We start from the raw sequence: 14,816 nt of genomic DNA on the forward strand, positions 1-14,816 counted from the left end.
GCTGGATGGAGATGTCTGGTGGGCTGGATGGAGATGTCTGGTGGGCTGGATGGAGAGAACTGGTGGGCTGGATGGAGAGATCTGGTGGGCTGGATGGCGAGGTCTGGTGGGCAGGATGGAGATGTCTGCTGGGCTGGGTGGAGAGATCTGGTGGGCTGGATGGAGATGTCTGGTGGGCTGGATGGAGATGTCTGGTGGGCTGGATGGAGAGGTCTGGTGGGCTGGATGGAGAGATCTGGTGGGCTGGATGGTGAGGTCTGGTGGGCTGGATGGAGAGATCTGGTGGGCTGGATGAGAGGTCTGGTGGGCTGGATGGAGAGATCTGGTGGGCTGGACTGAGAGGCCTGGTGGGCTGGATGGAGAGGTCTGGTGGGCAGGATGGAGAGATCTGGTGGTCTGGACGGAGAGATCTGGTGGGCAGGATGGAGATGTCTGGGGCTGGATGGAGAGGTCTGGTGGGCAGAATGGAGAGATCTGGTGGGCTGGACGGAGTGATCTGGTGGGCAGGATGGAGATGTCTGGTGGGCAGGATGGAGATGTCTGGTGGGCTGGATGGAGAGGTCTGGTGGGCTGGATGGAGAGATCTGGTGGGCTGGATGGAGATGTCTGGTGGGCTGGAATGAGAGGTCTGGTGGGCTGGATGGAGAGGTCTGGTGGGCTGGATGGAGATGGCTGGTGGGCTGGATGTAGATGTCTGGTGGGCTGGATGGAGAGGTCTGGTGGGGTGGACAGAGAGGTCTGGTGGGCTGGACAGAGAGGTCTGGTGGGCTGGATGGAGATATCTGGTGGGCTGGATGAAGAGGTCTGGTGGGCTGGATGGAGAGGTCTGGGGGACTGGACGGAGATGTCTGGTGGGCTGGATGGAGAGGCCTGCTGGGCTGGATGGAGAGATCTGGTGGGCTGTATGGAGTGGTCTGGTGGGCAGAATGGAGAGATCTGGTGGGCTGGATGGAGAGGTCTGGTGGACTGGACGGAGATGTCTGGTGGGCTGGACAGAGAGGTTTGGTGGGCTGAATAGAGATGTCTGGTGGGCTGGACAGAGAGGTTTGGTGGGCTGAATGGAGAGGTCTGGTGGACTGGACGGAGATGTCTGGTGGACTGGACGGAGATGTCTGGTGGGCTGGACAGAGAGGTCTGGTGGGCAGGATGGAGAGGTCTGGTGGGCTGGATGGAGAGGTCTGGTGGACTGGACGGAGATGTCTGGTGGGCTGGATAGAGAGGCCTGCTGGGCTGGATGGAGAGATCTGGTGGGCTGGATGGAGTGGTCTGGTGGGCAGAATGGAGAGATCTGGTGGGCTGGATGGAGAGGTCTGGTGGGCTGGACAGAGAGGTTTGGTGGGCTGAATAGAGATGTCTGGTGGGCTGGACAGGGAGGTTTGGTGGGCTGAATGGAGAGGTCTGGTGGACTGGAAGGAGATGTCTGGTGGACTGGACGGAGATGTCTGGTGGGCTGGACAGAGAGGCCTGGGTGGCAGGATGGAGAGGTTTGGTGGGCTGGATGGAGAGATCTGGTGGGCTGGTTGGAGGGGTCTGGTGGGCTGGATGGAGAGGTTTGTTGGGTTGGACAGAGAGGTTCGGTGAGCTGGATGGAGAGATCTGGTGGGCTGAATGGAGATGTCTGATGGGCTGAATGGAGATGTCTGATGGGCTGAATGGAGATGTCTGGTGGGCTGGACTGAGAGGCCTGGTGAGCTGGACGGAGAGATCTGGTGTGCTGGATGGAGAGATCTGGTGGGCTGGATGGTGAGGTCTGGTGGGCTGGATGGAGAGATCTGGTGGGCTGGATGAGAGGTCTGGTGGGCTGGATGGAGAGATCTGGTGGGCTGGACTGAGAGGCCTGGTGGGCTGGATGGAGAGATCTGGTGGGCTGGACTGAGAGGCCTGGTGGACTGGACGGAGATGTCTGGTGGGCTGGATGGAGAGGTCTGGTGGGCAGGATGGAGAGATCTTGTGGTCTGGATGGAGAGATCTGGTGGGCAGGATGGAGATGTCTGGTGGGCTGGATGGAGAGGTTTGGTGGGCAGAATGGAGAGATCTGATGGGCTGGACGGAGTGATCTGGTGGGCAGGATGGAGATGTCTGGTGGGCAGGATGGAGATGTCTGGTGGGCTGGATGGAGAGGTCTGGTGGGCTGGATGGAGAGATCTGGTGGGCTGGATGGATATGTCTGGTGGGCTGGAATGAGAGGTCTGTTGGGCTGGATGGAGAGGTCTGGTGGGCTGGATGGAGATGGCTGGTGGGCTGGATGGAGATGTCTGGTGGGCTGGACAGAGAGGTCTGGTGGGCTGGACAGAGAGGTCTGGTGGGCTGGATGGAGAGGTCTGGTGGGCTGGATGGAGAGGTCTGGTGGGCTGGATGGAGAGGCCTGCTGGGCTGGATGGAGAGATCTGGTGGGCTGGATGGAGTGGTCTGGTGGGCAGGATGGAGAGATCTGGTGGGCTGGATGGAGAGGTCTGGTGGACTGGACGGAGATGTCTGGTGGGCTGGTCAGAGAGGTTTGGTGGGCTGAATAGAGATGTCTGGTGGGCTGGACAGAGAGGTTTGGTGGGCTGAATGGAGAGGTCTGGTGGACTGGATGGAGATGTCTGGTGGACAGGACGGAGATGTCTGGTGGACTGGACAGAGGGGTCTGGTGGGCAGGATGGAGAGGTTTGGTGGGCTGGATGGAGAGATCTGGTGGGCTGGTTGGAGAGGTCTGGTGGGCTGGATGGAGAGATCTCGTGGGCTGGATGGCGAGGTCTGGTGGGCTGGATGGAGAGATCTGGTGGGCTGGATGGAGAGGTCTGGTGGGCTGGATGGAGAGGTTTGGTGGGTTGGACAGAGAGGTTCGGTGAGCTGGATGGAGAGATCTGGTGGGCTGGATGGCGAGGTCTGGTGGGCTGGATGGAGAGATCTGGTGGGCTGGATGGAGAGGTCTGGTGGGCTTAATGGAGAGGTTTGGTGGGTTGGACAGAGAGGTTCGGTGAGCTGGATGGAGAGATCTGGTGGGCTGAATGGAGATGTCTGATGGGCTGAATGGAGATGTCTGATGGGCTAAATGGAGATGTCTGGTGGGCTGGACTGAGAGGCCTGGTGAGCTGGACGGAGAGATCTGGTGTGCTGATAGTAGCCGGTGAGCCATGATTTGGACAAGCGTGGCTTAGTATGTTAGTCCACATGCTGGCATGATACTGACATATAAAGAGAACAATCTAATTTCCTAGGCTGTTGGAGGCAATAAGGGCATTACAGGTGGGCTCCGAGGCCCCAGATTAGGTTGGGGGATAATATCTGCCAGTGTCTTTATAACGCGTGCTAGAAAGTATGCGTGTGTATGGATAGGACTGCCTCACCATCAAATTACATACTTAAAGCTTACATGTTTCATTTTGAAGTCTTCCTACAGGTTTGGATGATGTGTCCTTCTATCCAGATTTGGTAGCTGAACTACTAAAGAGAAACTGGACTGATGTGGAGGTGAAAGCAGCTCTTGGAGAAAACTTTCTACGAGTTTTTCAGCAGGTGGAACAGGTGAAGATTACCTAACATCACATATGCCATATCTAAAAGCAATTTCGTGGAATGCTGGCTATGCCTTGATGAAGTTACAGATCCCATGTGATTGTGAATTAAATGGTCGAAAGATGACAATTGTAAATGTGCTTGAAGTGAAGCGGAGCAAGCATCCAACTTGCCTCTCAAGCAACTTCTCTCTTCTTTTCTGTGAAGTCTCACTCTTTTGAAGGGCAGATGGGAATTAACTATTCAACAGACCATGATGATACCAGTACCATGCAGACTATTGATGGCAAACGTGTGCATTAGCTTTGGAATATGAAGGCACAGATCTTCTGGTCAGCAGTGAAGGGAAGCTGCTCGCTAAAAAAAACAGAAAGTGCTGGGAAAACTCAGCAGGTCTGGCAGCATCAATGGAGAAAGAAACATAGCTAACGTTTCATGTCAGTATGAATCACCTTCAGAGCTAATGAGTGGGAAAAATGTGACGGATTTTATATTGCTTAAGAGGGGGAGGAGGAGGTTGGGAGAAATAGAAGGTCAGGGTTAGGTGGGAGCTCAGGTGAGAATTGACAAAGATGGACACAGTTAAAAGGAGCGTTGATGGGAGTGTGAAAGACTAAAGACATTGCTTGGACAAAAAAAGCTGGATTAAAAAAAGGGGGTAAAGGTGGAGGCGAGAGTTCACGATTTGACGTCGGTGAACTCTGTGTTAAATCTGGAAGGCTGTAACGTGTCTATCCGGAAGATGAGGTGCTGTTCCTCCAGTTTGTGTTGGGCTTCACTGGAACATTGCAGCAGGCCAAGAACAGATATGTGAGCATGAGAGCAGGGTGGCAATTTGAAATGGCAAGCGACACAAAGGTCGGGCCATACTTGCGAACTGAGTGAAGATGTTCTGCAAAGCGGTCACCCAGTCTGCGTTTATTCTCCCCAAAGTAGAGGAGGCCGCATTGGGAGCAGCGAATACAGTGGATCAAATTGAAGCAGGTGCAGGTGAAATGCTGCTTCACCTGAAGGGAGTGTTTGAATGGGGAAGAGGGAGGAGGTAAAGAGGCAAGGATTGCACCTTCCGCAATTGCAAGGGGAAGGGGCTGAGGAGTTGGGGGTGATAGAACAGGGTGTCGCAGAGGGATTAGTTCCTACAGAATGCTGACAAATGCTGCTCAGTACAGATCTTGAAGATAACCCCCCATAAAAAGCCAGCTAGCTCTGTGGCATCGATTTCTACTACGATGACATCAACCTCAATGCCATCTATTGGGAATCTCTGGTGTCTCATCCAAGTGATTCACCATCCTGACTTATAAATATATTATCGTTCCTTCATTGTCACTGGATCATAATCATGGAACTACCTCCCTAACAGCACTGTGGGTGTACCTACACTATCATAGAATTTACAGTGCAGAAAGAGGCTTCACTGAGTCTGCACTGACTCTTGGAAAGAGCATCCTACCTAAGCCCACACCTCCACCCTATCCCCATTAACAAGTAACCCCACCCAACACGAAGGGCAATTTTGGACACTAAGGACAATTTAGCATGGGCAATCCACCTAACCTGCGCATCTTTGGACCGTGGGAGGAAACCGGAGCACCCGGAGGAAACCCACGCAGACACAGGGAGAACGTGCAGACTCCGCACAGACAGTGACCCAAGCCAGGAATCGAACCTGGGACCATGGAGCTGTGAAGCAATTGCGCTAACCACTGTGCTACCGTGCTGCCCCCACTGTGCTACCGTGCCACTATGGACTGCAGCGCTTCAAGAAGGCAGCTCACCACTACCTTCTCAAGAGCAATTAGGTATGGGCAACAAATGCTGGCCTTGCCAGCGATGCCCATAATCCCATGAATGAATAAAAAAGAGGCACACTCACAGTGTTATTGGGAAAGGAGTTCCATGATTTTGATCCAGAGACACAGAAGGAATGTTGATATAGTCCCACATTAGGATGGTGTGTGGTTTAAAGGGGAACTTGCAGCTGGTGGTGTTCCCAGGTATCTGCTGCCCTTGTCCTCCTAGGTGGTAGAGGTTGTGGGTTTGGAAGGTGCACTTGAAGGAGCTTAGGTAAGTTGCTACAGTGCACCTTGTAGATGGTACACATGACTGCCACTGTGTCAGTGCTGGAGGGAGTGGATGTTGAAGATGGTGGATAAGGTGTCAATCAAGCAGAATGCTTTGTCCTGGATGGTGTTGAACTTCTTGAGTGTCGTTGGAGTTGCACTCATCCGGGAAAATGGAGAGTATCCCGTCACAATTTTGGCTTTTGCCTTGTAAATGGTGAACAGGCTGTGGGAAGTTAGGAGATAATTTATTTGCTGCAGAGTTCCTGGACTCTGACCTGCTCTTGTAGTCATGGTCCATGGCTAATCTAGTTCATTTACAATAATGACCTCCACAATGTTGATGGTGGGAGATTCAGCGATGGTAATGCCATTGAGTCATAAACAGAGATGACTAGGTTCTCTATTGTTGGAGATGGTCATTGTCCGGCAGTTCTGTGGCACCAATGTTCCTTGCAACCTATCAGCACAAGCCTGAATGTTACTGCATATGGATGCAGACTGCTGCAGAATCTGAGGAGTTGCACATGGTGCAGAGCAGGGGCAGTCATCCGCGAACATCCCCACTTCAGACCTTATGAAGGAAGGAAGATCATTTGATGAAGCAGCTGAAGATGGTTGGGCCGAGGACACTATGCTGAGGAACTCTTGCAGTGATGTCCTGGAGCTGAGATGGTTGACCTCCAGCAATCACAACCATCTTTCTTTGTCCAACCAACAGGAAGTTTTCCTCCTGATTCCCACTGACTGCAGTTTTGCTGGGGTTCCTTGATGCCATACTCAGTCAAATACTGCATTGATGTTATTCTTACCTCACCTCTTGAGTTGAGCTCTTCAAGGTTGTGATGAGGTCATGAGCTGAGTGGCCTGGCAGAATCCAAACTGAGTGTCAATGAGGAGTTTATTGCTGAGTAAGTGCTACTTGATAGCACTATTGGCGACACCTTCCATCACTTTTCTGATAATCGAGAATAGACTGATGGGGCGGTAACCGGCTGGGTTGGATTTATCCTGTTTTTAGTGGACAGGACACTTTTGGACAATTTTCCACATTGGTGGGCAGATGCCATAGTTGTGGCCATACAGGAACAGCTTGGCTAAGGGTGTGGCAATTCCTAGAGTACAAATCTTCAGGACCAATGTTGGAATGTTGTCAGGGCTCATGGTCTTTTCATAACCAGTGTCTTCAGCCATTTCTTGATATCAGTAGAGTGAATTGAATTGGCTGAAGACTGGCATCTGTAATCCAGGGGACCTCTGGAGAAGACCGAGATGGATCATCCATTTGCATTTCTGCCTGAAGATTATTGCAAATGCTTCAGCCTTCTTTTTTGCACTGATGTGCTGGACTCCTCCATCATTGAGAATATTTGTGGAGCCTCCAGTGAGTTGCTTAATTGTCCACCACAATTCATAACTGGATGTGGGAGCAATGCAGAGCTCAGATCTGATCTGCTGGCTGCGGGAGTTCTTAGCCTAGTCCATCGCATACTGCTTTTAATGTTTGGTACACAAGTAGTCCTATGTTGTAGCTTCACCAGGTTGACATGCCTGGTGCTGCTCCTGGCATGCCCTCCTGCACTCTTTATTGAACCAGGCTTGGTCCCACGCCTTGGTGGTATTGGTAGAGTGAGGAATATGCCATGCCAATAGGTTACAGATTTTGGTTGAATACAGTTCTGCTGCTGATGGCACACCGCGTCTCATAGATGCCCAGTTTTGAGTTGCTAGATTTGTTCAAAGTCTATCCTATTTAACACGACGATCGTGCCACATAACACGGTGTAGGGTATCCTCAATGTCTTTTGCATTGACATACTGAGCTGTACTACCATTAAGGATAGGTATGTTTTTGATGCCCCCTCCTCTGGTTGTTTTTTTAAATTGTTCGCCACCATTCACAACTGAATGCGTTCAGACTGTCGACCTATGGAACTAAAATGAACAATTAAAAACAATTTGAAGTAAGACTTTTAAAATTAGACATTTACTGTGGCTTCCCTTTTCCTATTTTCACTTCCTGTCCTATTTAAATATTAACTTTAGTTTTATTTTATCTGTCACACTATTTAATTTTTCTTTAATTTTCTTTAGCAAACTTGATATTATTCAATAGGTTCCATTGTAGAGGCAGGCCGCTCAACACTGTAAATATTTTTAGATTGGATAAGACCAATACCAAACGTTAATTTTTTCAGCCAGTAAATGCCCCAAAGCATAACCCTTGAGTTTGAACAAAGCATGATAACTCATTTGCAACATTTGAGTTTTAATTTAAAAGTAAATGTCTAATACATATCACTCATATGCTTTTATATTTGGTGGTTATGCATATAATCTGTCGAACTGTCCATAAACGAGGGGAATGTCAACATAAATTAGGCAATGGTATTGAAGGTAGATGTCCAATATGTTCAAACTGTGATTTTATTATCATACAATCTGGAATTCTTTATTTGCCATTATTTCAATAAAGTTTGCTATTCATATTTTGGGTTGGAATTAAATTTTAAGCAAGTTCTAAATGGTAACTGACTGGATGTATTTTTGTTTGTTTTCTAGGTTAAGTCCAACTCTCCTGGCGATGATGAGCCTATTCCTTATGAACAGATTAAGAATCAATGCAGATCTGGCTATGGCTATGAGAAGCAAAGCAATAATGGAACCCCACTGGTGCTATTGCCTTCAGTTGTGTCATTGATGTACCTAGCACACTATTTATTAATGTAAGAGTTACATTGGGTGATAGAGGTACAGCAATAGCCCCTAAGCAAATATCCAGATAAGAACATTTGAATACAAAGAAAAATTTAGAGGCAGCATTTCCATGGGGTTTCTGACAATCGCCCACCATAGCATTGGTAGAAATTCTGCAAAAGCAGGAATAAATTTCTGCAGAGTTCCCTATGAAAAGTCTATCCATTAGGGATTTTCCATCATCTGAATGTTCCAATTAGTGGTTTATTCAACAGCTTAAACCATAAAAAAGCTGAAACATATTTTTCTCAGTTAGTCATACCTCATATTATTCTCGGTATCACAAGTATTCTGGGTATTCATAAAACTAGAGTGAAAAGTATAACTCGCCTTTCTCTGTCCAACACGCACACACAATATACAAGAACCAGACAGTTTGGTTCTTTCTACCCATGCAAGGATTTCCTGCATATTATAGTTGCACTCAAGCAGGGCGAGAACAATTCTTATGATACTTCTCTCTCTCACTTAGACCTGCAATTAAAATGTTGTAATGCCTAGAATTACAGCATTAAAAGGCAAGTGAAATTTCCAGTTAAAGCTCAAGGCTCCAAATTGAGATAATGGGTGCAATTTTCCCAAAACATTTGTAAGTGTGATGGGTTGGCAGGATCCATATCGCAATCCACCCACACTTAGTTATTTTGGATGGAGGTGAGTTTTACACTGGAACTGAGAGGGGCGGGGTCTTATGTGCCAACTCACCCCACCAACATCATCAGCATCGGGGCTTCAGTGACCCCGCTGGCAGGTGTTTGAATAGCGGGAGCCGGGGGAATCTGGCTTCAAACAGTCACGGCATATTTAAATCAGTTCCTCCCTTTCAGGCCCCCCCCCAATCACTTCATGTCCCCCCTTCATACTCCCCTTTCATATCCACCCTTCACACCCCCATTCATACCAACCCTCATACCCCCCCATACCTCATACTCTTCACAACCCCCACCCTTCATACCCCCATTCATACCAACCCAACATACCCCCCCACGCATCATACTCCCCTTCAGGTCTCCCCTTTATTCCCTCCCTTCATGCATCTCTTCACCTCTTTCATGGTCATGGCCCCCCTCAGGCCTCACCCCTTGGCAGTGCCACTTGGCCCCCTGGTACCCAGGCAGTGCCAACCTGGTAGCCCTGCAATGCCAACCCAGCATTGCCAGTGCGTCAGGTTGGCACTGCCCAGGTGCCTTACCCTGTCCCCAACCACTGGGAGGCCCCAATGGTCTCCGGGCCCCCTGGCGTGGCCATCATGTCTGGTTTCAGTTATTGGAAACCAGTACTCATTGACGACAGCCTCACTCAGTGCCACTGGGGCCGGTGAATCCTGGGAGTTGGGAGATTCCAGCCTCAAACGGGCTGAACTTATTTAAATTAGTTTAACGATTAATTTAAGTGTGCTGACCAATGAGGGCATGATCCAGATCCAGTTGGACGCATTGCGATCGGGAGCATCGCGATCGACTCGGCACCCGGCACAAAACCCGTTTTTGGTTTTGCCGCTGTTCACCAGGAATTGCGGGATTGGCACCAGGCACAACGTGGCTGGAAAATCACATGGTCTCTGGTTTAATCAGTAACTGCAGTAGTCTATTCCATAGTGTCTGTGTAAAACACTTCCCCTGGATCTCTGTCCTGAATCTATTTGAATCCTATGTTGTAGTTAATACAAAGAATGCAACAAAATACACAATGACATTATTAAACCGACAGAATGGCCATGTAAAAAGAAAATGAATTTCAATATAGACTAGTGTTAGTTGGTGCATTTTGGCAGGAAGAATAAAGATGTCACCGTTCTGATTGGAGAATAAGAGTCTAAATGGAGTACAATAGCAAGGGAATCTAAAGGTAGATACACAAATCACCAAAATTAGCAACAAAGGTGAACATGGCCATTTAAAAAAAAAAGCAAACCAAACATTCCCAAATGGGAATGAAAATCAGCAAAATCATACTCAGGAACGGATTGTTAAAAATGTGGTCCAGTCTAAAGGCTGCCGTGAAGTGTTTAATAGTTTGCAAAAGCAGTTTGATGCCCTCCTGAGGTGAAAGATTGCATTACAGGGCATGATTCTCCAGAAAGGTTTCTAAATGTGGTAGCGAGCGGGAATTGCCAGGAGTTTCCTGGCATTTGGCCCGGCGAGGCCGGCAACACAATACAATGTTAATTGGTCCACTTGACGAGGCCCCACAGGCTTCATGCTGCAAATGAAGGACAGCCGATTCGCCAGGAACGTGCTCGCCAGTCCCCTGCTAACAAGGTCGAGCAGCACTTAAACAGCACTTGCACAGCCAACCCCACTCAACTCGCAGTCATGGCGCCAAGACATCCAGCCCGATTGTTTGAAGACGCAGACCTGGGGAGGCTCGTAGATGCGGCCAAGGCTAGGAGAGATGCCTGTTCCCCCAACGGTCCCAGAGGGTGAGCCACAGGGCAGCCAGTGCTGCCTGGGATGAAATGGCAGTGGCAGTCAGCTCAGGAAGCGTGACCAGGAGGACTGACCTCCAGTGGCGCAAGAAGGTCAACGACCTACACGCATGAGTTGACATCCCCCCCCCGCCCCCACTCGAGACCTTTCCGCTCCATGTGAACATCCACCACCCAACCCTAGATGTGTCCCCAACACTCCCTTCACTCCCCCTCTCCCTTCACCCCCCCCCCCCCCCCCCCCCAAACACCGCAGGTCCTCCAGCTGACGGCGCAGGCCCATCCGGGGTGACCATATCCCCCGTCTCCCATGAGACCACCTCGGAGGAGAGCTTTGAGGATGCCATAATTGGCGTGTGACAGCTGCCATCCCCACGCTCCAACAGCGCAGATAATAATAATCTTTATTGTCACAGGTAGGCTTACATTAACACTCCAATGACGTTACTGTGAAAAGCCCCTAGTCGCCACATTCCGGCACCTTTTCGGGTACACAGAGAATCCAGAATGTCCAATTCACCTAACAAGCACGTCTTTCGGGACTTGTTGGAGGAAACCGGAGCACCCGGAGGAAACCCACGCAGACACAGGGAGAACGTGCAGACTCCTCACAGACAGTAACCCAAGCCGGGAATCGAACCTGGGACCCTGGAGCTGTGAAGCGACAATGCTAACCACTGTGCTATCATGCCGCCCACACACCTCGGTGGGCAACGTTAGTGGACTGGCTTCTGGGGCACAATCTGGTGAGCACCACACAGTTGCTGATGCACATCAGATGGAGGCAGTAACGCCCAGGCAAGACAGCAGTCGGAGGTCTGCTGGATCCCAGCCACATGCTGAACCTCGGAACAGGGTTACCCAGAGCTATTTGAGATATTAGGGAGCGGCCGGGACATTCAGAGAGAGACGTCAGTGACGTTCCAGCAGGTCCATAGCCGATTGGAGGCGTCCAAGAGGCTACGGATGCAGATGTCGCCACAAATGGCAATACCGCTAGGGCAGTGACCGCAGTGGAGCCTGGTACATGTCATCAGCATGAGTGGAGGTGTCCGAGGTGCGGCGCAGTCGGTGATGACCATGGCTGAGGGTCTCGGCAGAATGTCCAACCCGCCGAGGGACGTGACCCAGTACCTTGTTGACCTTGATGAGGTGCTGCAGGACATGTCCCGCTCTCAGTTGGGCATGGCCGAGGCGCTGCGGAGCTTGTCCCAGTTACAGGTGGGCATTGTGGGGCCACCGGAGAGCATGGCCCAATCAGTGAGGAGTATCGCTAAGGGTGTAGACACGATAGTGCAGACACGGGTTGCCACCAGGGCCAGATGATACAGGGACAGCAGGGTCTCGAACCAGCTCCCCCTCCATCCCAAGGTGAAGCTCGGGGCCCTATGGGCACTGAGGAGAGGGTGCTGGGTGCCAATCCTGACCTATCCCATGGTGGCCACCAGCTCCCCCGAGTTCCATCCCTCTGATGAGGATGCGTCTTGCAGTCGGTACCTGGGGCAGGGCGGCACAGCTGTGCATGTGTTACCTTCAAGTGCGCTGGGGACCCTTCGGCCTCAGATGAAGCCCACAAGGGGCATCAAAGGCCACCGAACGTGGTAAGCAGCTGGCTGTCTAAACCTCAGATGTGCATCCTGGGAACAAACCTAGTCATTGTGTGTCTATGTAAGGAAGGCTAAGCACGTGAGGATCACTGTGGGCACTGGGGATGGGCAGGGGTTGTAGGTAGGGAGTGAGGGAATATGAGTAGATGGGGGAGGGGGGGAAAGAGTGGGGCGGCACCATCGAGAGAGTAGGACATTGTTGGACAAGCATTAAAAAACCTTCACCACAACCAATATTCCTCCCTGAGATTGCCCACCAGCCCCTCCTGGTCTGTCCCCTCCTCATCACCCTCATTCTCCTCTTCCTCGGAGGTGGCCACATGTTCCTCATCCCCCACCTCCAACACATCGCCCCGCTGTTGTGCCAGGTTGTGCGGAACACAGACCACCACAAAGCAGGCGAACCTCCCGGGGGGGGGGGGGGGGGGGGGGGGGGGGGAATGTACTGTAGGGCACCAGTACCGTAGAGCTGTTGAGGCATCAGTAACGCATTTTATGCAGTCTGATGTACCGCTCACTGGTAGTGGCAGCTTGGGTGGCCACATGGGCCTCATTGTATTGGGTCTCCGGCCTCCATACTCACGTCATTAGCCAGGTCCTCAGTGGGTACCCACTATCTCTTAAGAGCCAGGTGGCCATCCTAGGGTGGTCCTCAAAGAGGCCGAAGACGTAGCTGTTATGCACAATCCCTGGGAAAAGTGCACACATGTGCATGTTGTGGTCACACATGAGCTGTATGTCCAGGGAGCGAATCCCTTCCTGTTGACAGAGGACACGCCCAGCTAGTCTGGTGCGTGCAAGGCAGCATGCGTGCAGTCAATCAGCTCCTGGAGCATTCCGGCGATGGTGGAGAATCCTGCTGCCCGGCATCTTGTTAGCTTGGTCCACGTCAAAGTTGATGTAATTTCCCACCTGGGCAAACAGGAATCCGGTCCTCAGGGTGTGGGCGGGGTGCGGCACATGGTCTGTCACCTCAAGTATCAGCAGGTGCTGTTGCTGCCGCCGTCTCCAGCGCCTGGCCACCCGGCCTACTAGCAGCACCACTAGGGCCTGTTCTACGGGGTGCAAAATACAGTCCATACCTTTATTATCTGGAAGGAATTGGGAGAGATTGTGTTAGACTGATAAATAGCAGTGGATCCCACCCCGGGACCCTCCATTCCGAATGCCACTGATCTCCCCCACACCCGACACGCTCAGCACTCCATGCCGCAGCAGGACTCCATCAATGGACACCAGACCCTGTACCCTGACTCCCGCACTTAACGTTACTTGGACCGAGCACTGGTCCCCTCTCTGTTGCACTTACCCACCCTCCAGCCGTGGACATATCCCCGGAGCTGTGTCCCATCCCCTGGGTATTCGGATGTTGGCTGCTGCGAGTGTGGTGTTGCCTGTGTCCAGGCACAGTGTCCAGGATTCGTGGTCTGATTAGAATGCTAGGCAATGACTCCCACATGCTACATGGCCCGCCCACCCAAGGGAATCCACTTGGGATGTGCGAGTGCTCACTTAACCACTATAGCCAATTCAGTAATAGACTTCAGCCGCACGGCCAGAGGCTTCCGCAATCTGTGGAGGTTATGAATGGTTGGGGGGGGGGACAGATGGACAGGGACAAGGGTTGCCCCGGAATGGGTACACACAATCCAGGGATTGGCACGGCAGAGCCACGCAAGGCTGCCCCTCCAGCGGACACCTTCCCCTCCCATTGCGGCTCACCCCAGCCGAAGGTGCTCCCCAACCCTGCCGAGCACTGGGGCGACAAGCCCAGTGCCCCCGGGCTCTTTGCTTATGAGTGAAGATGGCTACTTACCTCCTCGGCTCCCCACGGAAGCCCTTCTACCAGGTTCACTTTTTTAAAAAGGAGTACTAATCGGTGCCAGTGTGACCACTTCCTGGGGAGGCCGGTGAATCACGGGAGGCCGTTGAATGTGGGGTGGCTACTGTTAATTGTAAGGAAATAGGGCTTAAGTGGTTATAATTGGTTTCTCGCCACGCTAGGGAGGGATCCCGATTTCGCCTATGGGGGTGACCAGTTGCGTCACAAACTGTTTGGCGCCCGGTGCAGTTCTCGTCTTTGGTCTCTCCCGCTATTCACCAGCCTCATTGCACTCTCGCTCAAGTGAAACGAGGCCAGAGAAACGTGCCCACAATATTTGTACCTTAAGCCTCAGAAATAGTGAAAATTTATAACCGACAATTTTTAGCAAGAAGCCAATGAGCCAAAAGCCACACCAAACCCCACAAAACAAATTGCATGTATTTATCTTTTGATAGATCTCAAAGCTTCCCCCAGTCTGCTGATATTACTTCAAAGCGCCTTCATAAATGAAAAAAAAATTTAATTAGTTGTCAATGTAAATAAACTGAATTGGAAGTAATTTTAATGGAACAGTGCACCATACATTGCAGGAACACTTGAAAATGCCATAAAACATCAAACATTAACCAAAACTG

General features: G+C 51.0%; 1 protein-coding gene across 1 annotated transcript in view; it reads left to right on the forward strand.

Moving 5' to 3' along the window:
* Positions 1–8,563, forward strand: part of dpep1 (dipeptidase 1) — a 67,722-nt gene extending 59,159 nt beyond the window's left edge. The window contains exons 9-10 of the mRNA XM_072518059.1: positions 3,375–3,510; positions 8,127–8,563. Of these exons, the coding sequence (XP_072374160.1) occupies positions 3,375–3,510; positions 8,127–8,294 (304 nt within the window). The 3' untranslated portion in view covers positions 8,295–8,563. The remainder of the gene's footprint in view (positions 1–3,374; positions 3,511–8,126) is intronic.
* Positions 8,564–14,816: the final 6,253 nt, after the last annotated feature.

Source organism: Scyliorhinus torazame, chromosome 10, assembly GCF_047496885.1.
Source record: "Scyliorhinus torazame isolate Kashiwa2021f chromosome 10, sScyTor2.1, whole genome shotgun sequence".
Classification (NCBI taxonomy): domain Eukaryota; kingdom Metazoa; phylum Chordata; class Chondrichthyes; order Carcharhiniformes; family Scyliorhinidae; genus Scyliorhinus; species Scyliorhinus torazame.